Source organism: Lottia gigantea, assembly GCF_000327385.1.
Source record: "Lottia gigantea unplaced genomic scaffold LOTGIsca_247, whole genome shotgun sequence".
Lineage (NCBI taxonomy): Eukaryota > Metazoa > Mollusca > Gastropoda > Lottiidae > Lottia > Lottia gigantea.
The window spans coordinates 35,547-54,517 of NW_008708739.1; the positions used below are offsets into that span (position 1 = coordinate 35,547).

At 32.2% G+C, this 18,971-nt stretch overlaps 3 protein-coding genes across 3 annotated transcripts in view; 2 read left to right on the forward strand and 1 right to left on the reverse strand.

The window, feature by feature from the left end:
• LOTGIDRAFT_239432 (hypothetical protein) overlaps positions 1 to 2,995 on the forward strand; it is a 4,015-nt gene extending 1,020 nt beyond the window's left edge. The window contains exons 2-5 of the mRNA XM_009055503.1: positions 1,008 to 1,242; positions 1,630 to 1,801; positions 2,068 to 2,150; positions 2,431 to 2,995. Coding sequence (XP_009053751.1) covers positions 1,057 to 1,242; positions 1,630 to 1,801; positions 2,068 to 2,150; positions 2,431 to 2,703 — 714 coding nt within the window. The 5' untranslated portion in view covers positions 1,008 to 1,056 and the 3' untranslated portion in view covers positions 2,704 to 2,995. The remainder of the gene's footprint in view (positions 1 to 1,007; positions 1,243 to 1,629; positions 1,802 to 2,067; positions 2,151 to 2,430) is intronic.
• A 3,167-nt stretch (positions 2,996 to 6,162) lies between these two features.
• LOTGIDRAFT_175151 (hypothetical protein) lies at positions 6,163 to 12,707 on the reverse strand (the record flags this gene model as incomplete). The annotated part of the gene is made up of 12 exons (XM_009055504.1): positions 6,163 to 6,337; positions 6,655 to 6,816; positions 7,270 to 7,346; positions 7,668 to 7,786; positions 8,267 to 8,373; positions 8,880 to 9,344; positions 9,809 to 9,968; positions 10,239 to 10,361; positions 11,245 to 11,396; positions 11,833 to 11,915; positions 12,232 to 12,288; positions 12,594 to 12,707. 12 exons carry the CDS (start codon positions 12,705 to 12,707, stop codon positions 6,163 to 6,165), a joined length of 1,794 nt encoding a protein of 597 aa, XP_009053752.1.
• Positions 12,708 to 18,015: 5,308 nt separating this feature from the next.
• Positions 18,016 to 18,504, forward strand: LOTGIDRAFT_66223 (hypothetical protein; the record flags this gene model as incomplete). The annotated part of the gene is made up of 1 exon (XM_009055505.1): positions 18,016 to 18,504. A coding segment is annotated over one exon (489 nt), but the record flags the coding sequence as incomplete, so codon positions are not given.
• Between the last annotated feature and the right edge of the window lie 467 nt (positions 18,505 to 18,971).

An 18,971-nucleotide genomic window follows, 5' to 3' on the forward strand; every position in this document is an offset into this window, starting at 1 on the left:
TAACATGTCAGACCATTTCTGGTTGATCCTAGAAGATACGATACTGCAGAACTCCGAATAGGAGTATTCTACAGGCTCGATATCCTCCAGACTCAGACTTTCTTTGGCACAACGGTCTGCTTGATCGTTGCCAGGAATGGAGACGTGCGATGGAACCCATACTAATTCAATCTTCTGGTTGTTGTTGGTTTGGTAGTTGTGGATCATTCTTCTTATTTCGGAAATAACTTCTGACCTGCAATTAGAAGAGGTGAGAAAAATAGATTGGAGGCTGCTTAGCGAGTCGGATAGAATCGCGGCATGCTCCGTGTGATTGACGGACAGCCATGCTACCGCGTCCCTGATGGCAAAAAGTTCTGCTGTGAACACTGAACAGTGCGGGGGGATCCTTTTACTGATGCGGATGCCTTTTGCTGGGATGCACAAACCGTATCCTGTTGCGGTACTACTCTTGGAACCATCGGTGTAGATCTTCAAATGGTCGGCGTACACGGAATCAATGAGATCAAGAGCGTGAGCTCTTGCTCCCACTGGGTTCTCGTGCTTGTTGGTTGTCTAATGTCTAATCACACGTGTCCTTTATAGTAAATATGATATTAACAGATGTACTATACAGAACAATCAATGGGCACATGTCTCTGGAAGGAAGGGGGCATTAACTATTAACTTCATCTAACAACCACTGAAACTCCATTGTTATTGGCATATGTCCCATTAATTTAAATCACTTTCCAAATTGATTATTCACTATAATGGATAATGTCTATTAATAGATACAATCTTTTTTAAAATACATTATTCATTAACAAGTATGAAAATGTCAAATATACACATTTGTAACATGCAGCACTTAATACCATTATAACGATTACCTGAAAATAATCACAGTCTTAAGCTTAGACATGGTTCCAATAGCAACATAATAGAATAGCACTAATTTCTAGTATGTTGACATTTTTAATTGTGACATTTAATTTATCATAAAGGAAAAATTCACTTCATTTCAGGTGTAAAAGAAAAAACTAGTTTACAGGAGAACAACTAAAACACATCAAGATGTACAGTAATCAGTATAGCAGAAGTTCAGGCTATGGCCCCCCTCCACCAGCCGCCCATTCCAATCAGCTACAGATGGACGATACAGCCATTACAGCTCTACTTCAGAATAAAAGTATGGCTGAATTACAACAGATTCTAGAAAATGAAGGAAAATTAGATGACATTATACAAGATTTACAACAGGTAAGGCTTCAGACTAAATTTGTCAAAAGTCAAGAGATCATCTCATTCTGTTAGAATTGGAACAGCTTGGATTAACAATCCTATATTAGGATTTAAGACTTTTGAAAAAAGTAAGCAGACTCTAAATGTCAAAAGACCATGCTGGTAATTCCTGTTCCAGAGACGGAATCTTTATCAGGACTGCTGGCCCCGTTATCTCAAAAAGTTTTTGGATAGAAAATCTTCATAAGGTGGAATTCTACTTTGAGAAACAACAGACTGGTTTGTACATGGAAACATATTCATTTCAATAAATATTTAATATCAGAGGTAAAAACCTTTGCCTTAGAGATCCAAGGGTTCCTCTCTGGGGAATGAATTTTTGAAAGAGAATATTATATTTTATAGGTAAAGAATATAAATACAGAACGTGAAACATCGTTAGCGAGTAATAAATCAATAGCAGATTATAATCTTTCCTTACAACCTCGATTTGAACAGTTAAAACGTGAAGTAGCTACTGAATATGAACAATTAAATACTTTAAAAACAGAACTGGCAACAGATATTGCCAAATTAGGTAAGTTTTATTATTGGTTCTTTGAAATAAATGTTGTTCTTATGTTAATGAACATGTGAAATTTGTACGAAAGATGTAAGATCTATAGTGTCCATTAGGTAAAAGGGTTGCAGGACCTTGATTTACAGTCTTTATTTGAGAATGGAGCTAGTACTGAAAACATTTTATAAATCAAAAAAAAAATAATAATAATTAAGAAAACAAATTCTTTATGTGGAGAAAACCTAAAAAGGGAGGTTTTTGAGATTTGTATTTTGTATTTGTAGATCAACATTCTAGTCAACAATCATTAGATACATTACTAGCTGTTTTACAAACAGAGGCTGCTAAAGCTGAAGAACAGACAGAGGTAAGCTTGCATATTTCTTATATAAGTTTTTATCATATAGAGGTAGCTGCATTGGCTCAATTGTTAGGCTAATGCTCACTAACCAGTTTTTGAACCATTAAAAAAACAAAGGCCATGTACTACAGTTTGTGCACATTATACCAAAGATGAAAATTTGAAATTGTGTAGACTAAGGGCACTGTCCTATTAAAAGTGTCTTCATTGCACGCTTTATTTCCCAAAAAGGAGCAGCATTGGGCTATAAAACTATTATCTAACTTCATTTCTTTCTCTGTTTCAGGATTTGGCTTCAGAATTTTGTTCAAAGGAAATAGATGTGAATGATTTTCTACAGAAGTATATACCCAGTCGTAAAGAAGCTCATACCAAAAGGATAAAATCAGAGAAAATGGGTGAAATCATTCGTAACCCCAGTTCTTCTGTTCATATTAATTATTCTAGCAGTGTCTCTACATCTATAACTTCGTACAGTTCCTCCAGTCAATCAGCCCCCTACCCTAGCAACAATGCCATGCCTGTCCCTAGAATGCCCTATGGTGGTATGGGCTACTGAACATCACTACAACCTTCTTTGAATTATTTATTTTTTGGGTTATCATTTTTCATGGAATTCATTATTACCCACAATTTGATATTCCAAGAGATCAGTAAAAATAAATGAAAATTAATATATCCAAATAAACCCATAGATTTTGGTATTAAGAGGGAGGATGTTCATAGAAACTCCTAGTTAAAACTGTGGCCTGTTGGTTTCAGTGAAATATGAAAGGTGTGAATTTATTTCTATTTCGGAATCTGTTATCATAGAAGATAGAGATATATGCACAATACTAAATACACTGATTAGTGGATCATATTGTATTAAATGTTTTAACCAATCAAAGTTCTCATATGAAAATTTAAAGTTGGAATCTTTTCGATGATCAACTTCTGGTAAAAATTTTTCATCCTCAAACAATATTTCTCATTTTTGAGCAAGAAAATCATGTATGGATATATTTTTTGATATAAGATTTGACAGTTCCATGTTATAGATCCATAGTCTTATGTTAGATGGATCTCTTGATTTGTTAATTCTATGATTTTAAAAAGCACTTTTTGTTAACTCACGATTGAAATAATTCTTTCAAATAATTCACTAATTTTTAATTCCTATTCTTTTTTATAAGTAGTGGAAATAATTGAAACATAAAAACATTACAAATTCATTTAATTTAGATAAAAGATTTAGCTTAAAGTGTCTATGAATGGACTGGAATTAGGTGTGGTTCAGTCACTGTACTTATCTATGTTTGGAAAATAACTCTTCTCCTGATCATGTTCATATTTTTGTTCTGCTGTGTTCCTGCTATATAGTTTATATTGTATTTTAGTTCTGTTAAGTCCTACTGTTTTAACTGTATATAAAAATATATTTGAACTTATGACACTTTATTCCCTAGCAGATGACAATCCAACTCCTACTGGCTGAACTAAGCAGTGGATTTCGTGCCTAGGAAATGACAGTCTTATTCAAATCTATTGATGCCTTTTCTTTGAGCTGTTTTATTGCGATTTAACTTATGACCTAATGTCTTAGCAGGGAAACAGAAATGTACCCTGATATACACAGAATAAAAATCAGGATACAAATTGTTGATCCCCTTCTCAAAACCGACTTTTTGCCCATTTGATCTATATTGACTCTTACCCAAGCAAACAACCATCTTTCATTGTTGCCAACTGGAATAAACTGTTAACTGGTACTGTTTTTATTGTATATAAATGATGTATATAATTATGGTATTATTTGGTGTATATTGTTATGAATCTTATTTGTCACTTGTAAAATAAAACTCATTTAATAGACTACAACAGTTTCATTTTTGTGTCGTAACATCTGCATAAATGCAAGTAAAATGAACAGCAATAAGCCCATAGATTTTATTAGAAATGCTCCTTTGAACGGAATATGGCAGCTGATTGATACCAGAATTTGTAATTTAAAGGGAATCTTTCTCTTGTTTTGTCTACTTTTCCAGCGACCCAGTACATTTTCATTCACAACACGATTACAAATGGTCGCAGTCCGGTGTGACAGAGCTATAAAGTACAGTGGGTTCTCATAAAAAAAATGCAACTTTCAACACATTCTGGGGACTTTCAAAATTCAAAATCCAGAAAAAATAGACATTAACATGTCCTTCAATATTTTTATTTCAAATGTATTCCAAAATATATTTCATCTCATCCCTCTCAATTACAACAACAATATACAGCATAAAGCATTTACATCAAAAAATAATAACAAATATTCATAATACCTGAACAATCTTTGGAACAAAATAAATTTTAAAAATATTTGAATGGAAAATTTCTCGACCCACTTCACTATGATTAGTTATCTTCTCTTATTATTAAAATAACAATAAGATAATATCTAGAAATAGATAGAAATATACTTGTAACCTCAAGAAATATAATACTTAATCATTTAAAAAAAAAAAAAATACTAAAATTTGAAAATACTTTCTTTGTCATGTGATAACAATATATATTATATAAAAAATATTGCTGTCCTTCAAAATCAAAACGTAAAAAAGGATGTAAGTTAAAAATTCCCCTCTTTTAAAATCGAAACGTAAAAAATATAAACAATAAAATAATGGTCATGATCTAGTTAATAGTCGACAAAAAGATAAATTATTTTACAATATAATTGCAAGGTTGTGCCATGGAGTATATTGCTTTAAAATATATTTAGGGACAATAAATATATTGCCATGAAATAAAATGCCAAAAAATATATTGCTAAGAGTTATATTATTATGAGCTATATTGCCAAGAGCTATATTTCTCAGCTATATTGTTATGAGCTATATCGCTACAAGCTATATTGCAATGAAATGTAAAATAAAGGCCAGTAAAAAGCCTTGAAGTTATTTCAATTCAATGACTATGTAAAGCTTATATTAAATAATTGCTGGTTTCTGTATAAATTGAAAAACTTCAAATTCACTTCATTCAAGGACGGGTTCTCATAAAAACTTAAATTCTTGGATCATTTTCTTTTTTTATTTCTTATATTTAACCCGTAAAATACCAACAACCACCAACATATTGTGAGGAAGTTTTATTGTATTAAACTTACTGGTAACCAATTAGAACTCTTGCTCTCAGCAGTAAATGTTTTGACTACTTATATATGTATTAATAACGCTTCAAGAGTTCTAGTTCTGAAAACATGTGATAAGACTCAAAAATAACAACAAAAAATATCAAAAAACGATTGTGATAGACTTAACAATTAATAATATATTGTCTTAATGACTAATCTTGACACCGGTTTCTTATAAACACTTACAGCTGACTATTTAAGCATGCAAAAAACTTTCTAGGGGTAATAAACAGATATCAATACTGGATTGCTAGCTGGTAAAGCTATACTTTAACTAACTGTAAAGCTGTCCTGACAGGCACATAATCAGCCCAATGTGCATGGGGGGCATCAGCTGGTTTCAGCTTCAATCGAGACCTGTGTCCTGATGAGGATTTTATATTCAGAACATAGATCATCATCTTGAAATAATTTCTTATGAACTTAAAGCATTGAATTGAAACCTTCTTTTTTGTGATATATATTTAAAGATTGGGTACATGCTAATCAGCTGTTCTGAGGAGGATTATTATATCCAAGATGTATATCACATTTTTAAATTAGGTCTTACAAAAAAGAACCCACATCCTGTCAAATACACTGACATATTAGGGTATTTAAATTAGTTGACCTGATGAGGATTTCACAAACAGATGCATATATACAGGCTAAAACATACCCATCTAACTATGGCACAGTAAATTTTTTGACACTTATAAGGTATTATAAAGCAGTTGTCCTAATGAAGATGTCCACAATGCATATCAGAAGCAACAAACATACCCATCTCCAGTCTTAGCATATCAACAGCATAAAACATCCCCATCTCCCATCTAAGGATATAAGCATCATAAAATATCCCCATATCCAGTCTTCCTAGACAGCTTTTCTCTGTTTATTTAAAGACTTTGGAAGCATAATACTAAATATACCACTAAAAGTCAGCACCAGTCCCATGAGTACAAACGCTAAATTCACATCAAATGGTGGACCAAGACTGTTGGACACAGACCAGGCAAACATACTACCTCCTATAGTTGGTGCGAGTGTTCTGAAATAGATTTACATGGTAATATAGACGCATACGGCGATGTTTCTAGGAAACATCAGGTGAGGGGAGCTGAGCAACAAATTTTTCAGGTGGGCCACAGGCCATTCTTTTACTTTGTAAAATAAAATTTGGAAGTAGGGGGCCAAAGCCTATCTTACCTAGTTATAGCTGTAGAGGTCATGCCTATACCATTAGCAGTTCCCACTACACTGAGTAATACCCTTCCCTAGGGCCTTGGTCACCCACCAAAACACCTCATAACACCCTTCCCCAGTCACACCTTCACCACCCAGATTCTTCTAACTGAAGATACTTACCTAGCTAAAGCTGTAGAAGTCATAGCAATACCGTTAGCAGTGCCCACTACACTGGGGAGACAGGAGTTATTTATCAATATAGCTGACCCACTAAAACAACACGTTGCCCCTAATTTCTGGGCCAATAATAAAATAATTACCAAGGCCCATAATGTTGACTTTCTGAAATTACAATATATTCAAACCACATTCAAGATTTATTTCAAGAGTATTCTTGCAGTATGGTCTCAAAAAAAGTCTTTCCAATTGTAAATGGGTATGGATAATCCAAGAAAGATCAATGCCAAGAGCTTTGTTCAAGGACCACCTGTTGTTATCCTTGTTGTTATCATTGTCTCTTCCTTTCTTTCTATACCCATACACCACAAATGTTGATTTGGCCATATTTGTCTCACAAAGAACCTTGCTGGCATTAGTCTCCGCCACACAACAAATACAGGTCTGTTTGATTGGTCATCATTCATTGATATTATCTTTCAGCATGTCTATTTTACTATTTCCCAATAACGTACACCAGCCTTAATTTTTCATTTCCAGAAGGTCAGAAAGTTTCAGATGACCACCATCAGTGCAGTGGATTAAAATTCAGTGTTTGTTTAAACAAATTAAACTTACTGCTCTGACTGTAATAGATGTAGTGTTGGCATAATCTGAACACAAACTAATGATACTATATTAAATATTATAAACGTCTGAAAAAGATATGATTAATTTTTCCAGGGGATCACTGTTATCTTATTTATTTGCAATTATTTAGGGATATTCAACAAAAACAGCCAGTTGAGCCACTAGTATGTAGGACCATATAATCCAGATAAACCATAACCCATGTAAGCCTCTTTGATCAATAATTTTGCCCTCAGAAATCCCTAACTCATTCAGTCGTCTAATTGTAGTACAGTATACTCTGCGTAATCCGATATACACTGGGACCGCAAAACAATGTCGTATTAGTGAGAGTGTCGGAGTACTCTCTGTATTAGCTTTGGTATGATCTGAAATAAGCCACTGACCTGAATGACCCCTAATTTACTGACTATTAGTGGGTAGAATTTAATTTGTAATATTAATAATGGTATAGCTACTGCTCCCATACATGTTCCTATTTCACTAGTATTAAACTCTAACCCATCTGAAATAAAAATTATGATTGAGAAGGGGCTGTAGCGAAGTCAGATAGAGTATTGCAATCTTAACATAACGTCATTTACATGCATATCCAAACTTATGGTAGTCATGGTTTAATATTGGTTGGCATGTGAAAGTCTGGTAACCTTGAATAAATCATCTTACAATATTCCAGTCAACCCAGCTGTGGTTATGGATGATCTGAGAAAGATCAATGCCAAAAGGTTTTGCTAAGGACCAGCTGATTCCTAGTGAACCTAACTTATAACCCTTGTAAAATGATTTTTTTCGTATTTTTGTAAAATGATTGTTTCTATCTTTCTTTTATTTCTTTAAATTTTGTGTGAATGCTAGGATAAGACTCCTCATGTATTTATTGATCTACCATGGTAACTTGCAAAGTATACAGATAACTCCAGATTTCATTTCAACATTGGCTTGCAATTTAACCAAATTAACAGACTAAAGTCTTACTCTAACCCACCTAACCTTCTCTCTGTTGATGCCCAGATGGTGAAAACATCTTCAAAACCAATCACAGCGAAGGAATATATTGTATACATTAATATACTATTTCTTACATTAGGTTCACTGGAAACAAAAACAAAATTTTGTTTTGCAAAAAATGTGAAAGATAGAATTAGAATTATTTCTGGTAGTCTGATGTTAGATTTCGGGTTTTTACATAGGAGTTTAGGAAATCCAAAAAGTTTGCAACACATCTAAACCTCTTCCAAATATAGAAGAAATCGAAAGTTGAGGTTTGACGTTAACGTAACAGCAGTTAAACTTTGAAGATCAAGTTATACTTATTTGCCATATTGTGATACATATAACACAGTATCCCCAGTATTAGTGGGACAGCTCAGTCGGTAGCGAGTTGGATTGCCGTCTGCTAGGCGATAAGGTGCCGTGGGCTCAAATCCTCAAGGCAAGAAAAATTATGATGCCTGTACCAGTGCTTTAAGAGTTGGCCATGTCGGCATTCACCCCTCAATACCTAGTATTTTAATATATATTGTAGCATGGCATGATGGGCCATACCTAGCACTTACCTTACGTAATGATATCAGAGATAACAATATGATAATATTTACCGTAATATACCCATGGGAGTACAAACTCTGTAACACATGGAAAATGATCTCTGTTCATCTTTAACTACGTTTTCTGTCAACTGTGTCTTCTCTGTTATCTGTTTACAGCTATCATCAACTGCATGGTTATCATTTTTAGTCACTTTTGTATCATTTTTGTCTATTTTCGGAGGTTTCTCCATTAAAATGATATCAGAGTTTTCATCAGTTACAGTAATAGTAATGTTATGATTGGCTGTGTAGCGTCGAAGATTTTCAAAAGATCGAGCCAGTTCTTCTTTTCTTAGTTTCTCTTGTGCCAAAAATGTTCCTGCCTCCACCTCACAATGTAAGTCTTCGCATGATATGGCAGAAAAATGCGCTGATCGTAAACTGTGCACTGATTTATTCTGTGGATAATCACCTGCACTTAAAAACTTGGATTCCTCACTTTCATTTGGGTCGTCAATAATGGTTACTGTATTTCTAACAAATAAAGAAAAAAAAATATTGCAGTTATTTCTAAAGACAAAACAAAATTTTTTTTGTTATTCTCTCGATGTCACTTCCTGTCACTGTTATTTCAAATGGTTTATCAATTTCACATGGGCAAAAATTTCAGTTTTTCTCTTGAAAAGGCTGCCAGTATGAACATGTGAATTGTTGAATTAATATTTGATAACACTGTCCGTGTGAGCAAGTGTAACATTGAGTTAATAAATGTTAGATATAGTAATCTATATATCTAGTTATTCTATATAAGTGAGTGATCCCAGATGGCTATTGGACACATTTCATGTCTACCTTCTTAATTTTGTCCGCTTTTGGATATAACATTTTGTCAGTTTTTGGACATAACTTATGTCAGCTGTTAGATATAACTTATGTCCTGCATTTGGACATGTATGGTAGTTTTCACCTTGTTATCTAAACATTTAAATTTCACATACTTTAATTGATAAGTTTCTTCAAATTGGAAATAAACAACAGCAAATGATATGAAAGACCAGAGAAAACAAAAACTACCAGGTAATATATAGGGAAACATCTCAAAAAACCAGTTATCACCAAATACATCAGGGTATTTTTTATTAGGCGAGGCTAGCCAACCTGAAAATAATGATATACATCATTAAAAAATGAATCATGTAGTATACAACACAATAGGGCATCTCTGAAGAAAATCATTTTGCTTATTACATGGGCTGTTTCTGAGCACCATGCAGTTATATATTTTTTTTGTTTACACTGTGCCAGTTTCTTACATTATAACAATCATTTCATGTAGCAATATGTGTCAGTTAGTACACTATATAATATCAATATCCTACTAGATATCATGCTCTAGTCACTTTATAAAAGTTTATACATCACTCTCACCTCCTACAGAAGGGCCTACGATTAATCCCATTCCCCAGGATAGAGATAATACTGACATACAAACAGCTTGGTTTGTATCATCTGATATTTCATATAATACTGTTTTTACTGTTCCTATAATACCTGTAAATATAGAAGATATTTCATTAGATATATAATACTGTTTTTACTGTTTCTATAATACCTGTAAATATAGAAGATATTTCATTAGATATAGAATACTGTTTTTACTGTTTCTATAATACCTGTAAATATAGAAGATATTTCATTAGATATAGAATACTGTTTTTACTGTTTCTATAATACCTGTAAATATAGAAGATATTTCATTAGATATATAATACTGTTTTTACTGTTACTATAATACCTGTAAATATAGAAGATATTTCATTAGATATATAATACTGTTTTTACTGTTACTATAATACCTGTAAATATAGAAGATATTTCATTAGATATATAATACTGTTTTTACTGTTTCTATAATACCTGTAAATATAGAAGATATTTCATTAGATATATAATACTGTTTTTACTGTTACTATAATACCTGTAAATATAGAAGATATATCATTAGATATATAATACTGTTTTTACTGTTTCTATAATACCTGTAAATATAGAAGATATTTCATTAGATATATAATACTGTTTTGACTGTTTCTATGATACCTGTAAATATAGAAGATATTTCATTAGATATATAATACTGTTTTTACTGTTACTATAATACCTGTAAATATAGAAGATATATCATTAGATATATAATACTGTTTTTACTGTTACTATAATACTTGTAAATATAGAAGATATTTCATTAGATATATAATACTGTTTTTACTGTTACTATAATACCTGTAAATATAGAAGATATTTCATTAGATATATAATACTGTTTTTACTGTTACTATAATACCTGTAAATATAGAAGATAATTTCAATTGGATATTTCATATGATAACTTTTGAGAGTTCAAAGTTTTATCCAAATCAAACGAGGTACTTACCATTACAAGCGCCAGCACAGAAACGGAACACAAGTGCCATGACTAGATTTTTGGAAAAACCAAATGCAAAACAGAATAAACCATTTAGTAATATACTGATCAGTAACACCAGTTTTCTCCCTTTAATATCAGACAGATATCCCCATAAATAACTGAAATATCAAAAAAGTCGGTAGAATAGAAGTCCAAAATTTAACATGAATGTAGATCATAGATTTTTTTTATTTTTCTTAGGATAATAACCTTGTCGTCTGCTAGGCAAGATAGGAAAAATTCTGATGCCAGTACCATTGCTCTCACCCCCTAATAACAAATTTATGTATCTCTCTTTAACAATTATTCTTTTCAACCCAATATTCCCCTGTCAGTGATGCAGGTAGGAGGGGAAAGACATGGAAAAAGTGTCTAGTCGTTCAGATGGGACAATAAACTGAGGCCCTGTGTGCTACAAGCTGTGCACATTAAAGATCCCTCGGCATTGTCTGTCTTCATTAACTCACATGGTGCAGAAAAGTAAAACTCCATTCATTTCATTCTAACAATATTCACAATAAAAAGCACAAAATATCAAGGATGTCTTATACTTACTTGCTTAATGCCCTACCAGCAAATACACTAGAAGCAACCAGACCAGCATAATAGCCTTTTTCTTCTTCTGTATACCCAAACGACTGAAACATTATAAGTACATGTATAGCAAATGAGCAGTACAGGCTTTATAGACTCAGTTGAACGATGACATGAAGTGAGGAAGTCCTGCTAAGGCAACAGCACAAGTTACAGTAGGCATACTTATTGCGGGGGCAGAAATGTAATAAGCTCTATACTTCTATTGTAATGTTTCCTATTTTTAAATGACATAATGTTACACGAAGAGATTTTCAATCTGAAGAGTGGTACATGTGGTAGTGAAAATATCAAGTTATCCCAGCATATTAGATTACTGACTATATCATTTAGACCCCAAAGATAAAAATATTCACCTACCAGGATCATTTCAGGTAAAAAAGGAAACAAGAAAACCAATCCAAATGCACTTCCAAACTGAAAAATACAACATATTATGTATTTAAGAGTACTTTATAGTACCTGAAGTGGTTTAAAAATGATTAATTTCAATTGCTGGTGGTGAAAACTGTGCCAACAATCCCCAGGTAGTCCTACTATCTCAATTTTCATTGATATGGAACTCCAGTGACGAAAGCCAACTTGATTTTCCACTGAGGTGTCCAAAACTATACAATCATATGTGTTTGAGAATGCAAATTTTATGTTCTTAGAGGTAGTATCCCTTTAACTTTGACAACACAGAGTCCAATACTAAGCTTAGCTTACAGTAACATACTCACCAAAGACATAAACATGAGACCAATAGTTTTCCAGTTTGGTGGTGTGGCTCCTGGTGGAACTAAACTCAACTTGCCTTTTATATTCTTCCATATTGAACTGTTCTCTTTCACCATAGTAGTTTCAAAGGTCTATTAGAGAAATGTATTAATTATAAATATTAATTATCACATCATGAAAGTCCTGCCACGGTGAATAGGGTGATTGAAAGTAACAAGTTACTGCCTTAGTGAACATGTAAATAATAATTTTCAGCTTGAATCTTCACAACGTCAAGGAATTATGAACTCTGTGAAATACTGTTATAGAGAAAATAATACTTTGACATCATAGATAACACCATAATATTTTGACCTCATAATCATAGAGATATTAAACATATTTTCACAAAATTACAGCTTCACCCTTTTTAAACTTCCTAGTCAAAAATATAAATTAATTAATGATGCTATCTATCAGTATATCAACAATTCTTCTTGTATTCTACTTTTAGCATCGCATTTCAATATCTATAACTAACAATTATCACTACACAAAGTTTCAACGATTCACAATGAAATTAAAAGGATATGTTATGTTCAAACTGATGAAACTAAATGACTCATTGTCAAATGCAACCAAGAATTATATAAAATTATATAAAATTATGCTATGTCACCTCTACCTTTCTATAGCAACTATGTTTTATAACATATGAAATTGACTATATTAATAGTGTTATTATAACAACTCAGATAGCAGAGATAACTTTACTACATTGTTGTGATGCTGAAAAAACTATCAATGTAAATGAGGATGATGAATATAAATGGGGATGAAAAAAGGTATCCATTCGTTAATAATTAGCAATCTATCAAATATGATTTTATTTTATTTACACTCAGTGTTCAAAGGGTTAAGGGTATATGATGTTTTATTATTTACACTCAGTGTTCAAAGGGTTATTGATATATGTTTTTTTATTATTTACACTCAGTGTTCAAAGGGTTAAGGATATATGATGTTTTATTATTTACACTCAGTGTTCAAAGGGTTATTGGTATGTGTTTTTTTTATTATTTACACTCAGTGTTCAAAGGGTTAAGGGTATATGATGTTTTATTATTTACACTCAGTGTTCAAAGGGTTAAGGGTATGTGATTTTTTATTATTTACACTCAGTGTTCAAAGGATTAAGGGTATATGATGTTTTATTATTTACACTCAGTGTTCAAAGGATTAAGGGTATGTGATGTTTTATTATTTACACTCAGTGTTCAAAGGATTAAGGGTATATGATGTTTTATTATTTACACTCAGTGTTCAAAGGGTTAAGGGTATATGATGTTTTATTATTTACACTCAGTGTTCAAAGGGTTAAGGGTATATGATGTTTTATTATTTACACTCAGTGTTCAAAGGATTAAGGGTATATGATGTTTTATTATTTACACTCAGTGTTCAAAGGATTAAGGGTATATGATGTTTTATTATTTACACTCAGTATTCAAAGGGTTAAGGGTATATGATGTTTTATTATTTACACTCAGTGTTCAAAGGGTTAAGGGTATGTGATGTTTTATTATTTACACTCAGTGTTCAAAGGGTTAAGGGTATATGATGTTTTATTATTTACACTCAGTGTTCAAAGGGTTAAGGGTATATGATGTTTTATTATTTACACTCAGTGTTCAAAGGGTTAAGGGTATGTGATGTTTTATTATTTACACTCAGTATTCAAAGGGTTATTGATATATGATGTTTTATTATTTACACTCAGTTTCCAAAGGATTAAGGGTATATGATGTTTTATTATTTACACTCAGTGTTCAAAGGGTTAAGGGTATGTGATGTTTTATTATTTACACTCAGTTTCCAAAGGGTTAAGGGTATATGATGTTTTATTATTTACACTCAGTTTCCAAAGGGTTATTGATTGACTTTTTAAAGAAGTAATATATCACAATGATTGCTTCAAGGGTCATCCCAAATTTAATATCTACATAAACATTTAGCGAATAAATCCATCATAAATGGGAATGTAAAGAGTTTTTCATCATTAATAAATAGTTTTGAACATCAAATAGGGCAAATTAAAGGGATTGTAAATAGGTTTTGTAACTTTGTGACATAATAAAAGCTTTTGTTTTAGTGGAATTGTAAGAACCAGAGAAGTCTGGCTGAAAATTTGAATGACATAAATCTATGCTTTCAGTGTCCTCAGTACACAAAAATAAGCTACAAAACCTCTTTCCACTCCTCTTATTTGATGTTCAAAAGATCATTCCTCTGGTTACACTATTACTGATAATATGAGCTATTTATTGATGGGGATATTTTCAATAATACTGTATATATATCACAGAGTTATTATTGACAATTAACAGTCTAGATCAAACAAACTATAGATAACACCTAGTATATCACAAGGTTAAACAATGACTTACTAGATAAGATTAGTACCAACTTTATGACCATACAAAATACTATTATGATTAACATTTTCATAAGTTTCTCTTGACCTATGCTAGTCTGAGAAAGTCATAATCCTATCCCACTCCAGCAAATAATTTAAGCGGCTAGTCCTCTGGATGAGGTCAGAGAGAAACATACCGTAACATTTTTGTGTCAGTCAGCAAAGCTTTTTAAATTTGAAACCTCTCACCGATTTTATCCTAGGCCAAATGCTTCTTTTGAGAATACAATTTTCTCCTCACTCAATCTTTTATACTTATTTAGCAATATCCCTACATTCTTAAACTTGAGTAGATTCAAGCTATGGAACCAGACTTGACTATTCAACAATAGGAATAAAGAAATAACTTTCATCCTTGACAATGAACTGAAGACACAGGCTGTTTCTCAATGCTCTCTAATCCTGCTGCACTAACAAAATTACAAACATACAGCAAGATGTTGCCTGTTTTTAACTTCCTTATCAGGTGTAGAAAGTAGGTCATAAATTTTTGTCTTGGACAGCATGTTTTTAAATTTTTTATTTTCATAAACTGCAAGAGTTATAAATAAACTAAGTACAATGCAAGTCACAAAACGAAACACAAAATTACATATTGGCAAAACATTGATAGCAGCTAATGAACTTTTCAAATGAAGAAGTATATCTATCATAAGAGATTGTGTAACACTTAAGATCAATTAATGATATAATATTGCTAGGGAAATGTCTCTGCTACTTAACAAAATAATAGAAAATGCAAAACTAGAAAATTTTCTACCTGAAATTGTCACAGAATGATTGATATCCGTTTCCACTAAGGAATGACAATGACAAGATAAATCCTTGACATAGAAAACAGGTATCATGTACGCTCATATCGTGTTCAATTTAAAACTAAGATATGACTAGCGGAGGTCAAATATGAAATGTATAGAGGGTAGATCAACAATACAAAGATAATAATCCATAACACAAACAACGATTTTCTTAAACAAGTCCCTTTATCTTTATCATTCAACCCAGTTTTCACTGTCAGTGATACAAGTTTAAGGGGTGACATTGTAAAAAGGCAGTGAGAACTGAAATCATAGATGGGACAATTGACTGAGATCTCTTGTGTTACATACTGAGCACATTCATGATCACTCAATATTAAGTCACAAAGAAGTTAAAAGAAAGTTAATGCCAATGTGCAAGCTAAATGTCTTTTACTGAGTTAAAATTAAATGTTAAAGTAAATCAGATTATATTTTCAAAAAGTTACAAGTAGGCTACATGAAGGTTTTTTTCTTATATTGATGATAGCACAGCTCCCTGTTTAATATTAAATGCCTTTTAGTTATTCAATAAAATTCGCAAGCAAATGGTTATCATGCAGTTATAGGATCCTTGATAATAATTGAGGAAATAATATAATTATAATACGTAATTAAGAGAACTTAAAACTTAACTTAAAATCTAAAATCTACTGTAGGAGCTATGAGAATTTAAAATACCGGTAAATATAAAAATCATAAAAATTATGAAATTGAAGAACGGTGCTTCATATTTTCTGAACTGCCATTACAATTTACTGTGTCAATTATTTAGCAGAATATTTCTGTATTACCATTACCTTGTCCTGTTTGAAAGTGTAAAGATATTCTAAATGGCATTTGTAATTGAAAGTGAAACGAAGAATTTCAATTATGGTAATTATGCAACATTAATCATACAAATCCAAATCTATAATTAAGGCACACTAAGACTAAAGTAAAAAAAAAGAGGCATAAACTTAAAATACTACAGTACACATTTAAAACACGTAGGCTCTTATTATTCAGTTTGTACTCACATTAAACGGTAAGGAATGGACTGGAGACAGTTGAGGGAGCAGATCTCGATAATCACACCATAAAAAAACAGTCGTTAACGTAAAGAGCTATCTTTGTTTACATTTAGTTCTTTCAAAAGTTTCATCAGCTTAATGAATTTTTAATGTGAAACGAAAAGATCAATAATTTTATTCAAATCCATTAAGGTTGAAAGGTGTAAAATATTTCAGTTACCTAGATACTTTTATGATATTTTTTACAAATTATGTCTTGGAAGAGACAAATTTAGAAGATTTATTTTCGAGGAATGGGTAACTCAATGATCCATGTCTTCATTTTACATCTACATTTGTTTAAATAGAGTTATTCCCCTTTGACCATTCAACTTTATTTTTGTTCAGATCACCTGAAATAAATAATTTCAACTGAGGTAAATGTAGACATAAGGAATCGTAGAAGCATAATAGTTGTGGTTTTTTTATTTCCACTTCTTTTTATCCATAAAATAAGATAGGATATCTACATAACTGCAGTTACTTTAGTGTCTTGGATATTCATCCTCCATTCTTTGCTGCAGGTTGGCTTTATTTTGGTTTGGAAACGGCCAGCCCTGCACTTCTCAAAATAGTTCTGCAACATTAGAGCAAAGCATACATCGCTGTTCAGAGTCAGTATGTAAATTGAAATGCAGATGCAAATAAAAACCACTGAATTAGATCCTTATTCCACAACACAGACCCAAAACAATTGTTTTCTTAAAATACATGTATGTCTCTTTAAGTTGTGACATTATCCTTGATCATTGCCTGATTAAAAAGACTGTTTCTCTGACTTTCGCCTAATAGGCGACATTGAATACAATGGCTTGTGCTTGCCATTATTAAAGCTAATAAATCAAAATTAAAGTGTCTAACTGTATTTCAGGCATAAAAGGAAGAAAAAGTTCACATTGGTAAAGATGATCCTGCATGAGTTTACATAATGAATCCTGCCATCCCTTATCAACTTGGTAGCCACAGTTTACCAGTGGGATTTCCTGTGCCTTTTTCATTCCCTGCTGTCATCTCCACTCATCAAGTCAGCAATATGGAAACTATGGTTGGAAAGGTTCCAAGTCATACATCTGGTTCCTTGATATCTGAAAATCATTCTAAAGGTGTAAATCTTGGTGGTAAACGTAAAGGACACACGTGTGAAGTTTGTGGAAAGAATTTCAGACAGAAACCAGTTTTAAAAACTCATATGAAAATTCATGCCGATACCAAAGAACATTATTGTCCTGAGTGTGGACGAGGTTTTACTTATAAAGCAAACATGGATGTGCACATGCGTGTGCATTCAGGAGAGAAACCTCACGAATGTTGTCATTGTGGAAAGAGATTCAGCCAATCAAATTCTTTAAAATATCATCTATCGACACATACTGGATATAAACCTTTTATTTGCCCAGTTTGTAATAAGACGTTTGTTACGAAAGGTAATCTACGTGATCACATGATCACCCATTCCTCGGACAAACCATTTAAATGTGATGTTTGTGGGCATGATTTCGCTCGTAAAGTTTCTCTTAATACTCATTATAGATCTCATTTTAGCCCTCAATCAGTGAAGTGTAGATATTGTAAAGAGACGTTTCTGAGTAATTCTGCTTTAGCGTATCATAATGAAAACTATTGTGGTCCTCATTCTAAAGACTTTCTACAACACCAAGCTGTTAATAGCAGTAATAGCAGTGTAGAGAGTGAGGACAAAACAGAGGAAGATTTTGATTTACTGATGGAAAATGGTTTATTTGATAAAGAACAAACTTCTAAACACTTTCAAACTAAATATTATACATGTTCTTCATGTGCCAAATCATTCAAATCCAAATCTGTATATTTAACTCATAGAGAAGTGTGCTCCAATACAAAGAACACCGAACAATATGACTGTCCACATTGTCACATGATATTCACTGATGTGACTAGTTTAAATCACCACAAATCTCTACACCTAACTTCTAACCAACTGACCATAGATAAAAATAGCACCACCGTGAAAACTGGTTTAAAATGTTCAGTGTGTAACTTGTTGTTTTTGGATAAAGATCAACTTTTAGAGCATTATCAGCAGCATTTCAATTCTAT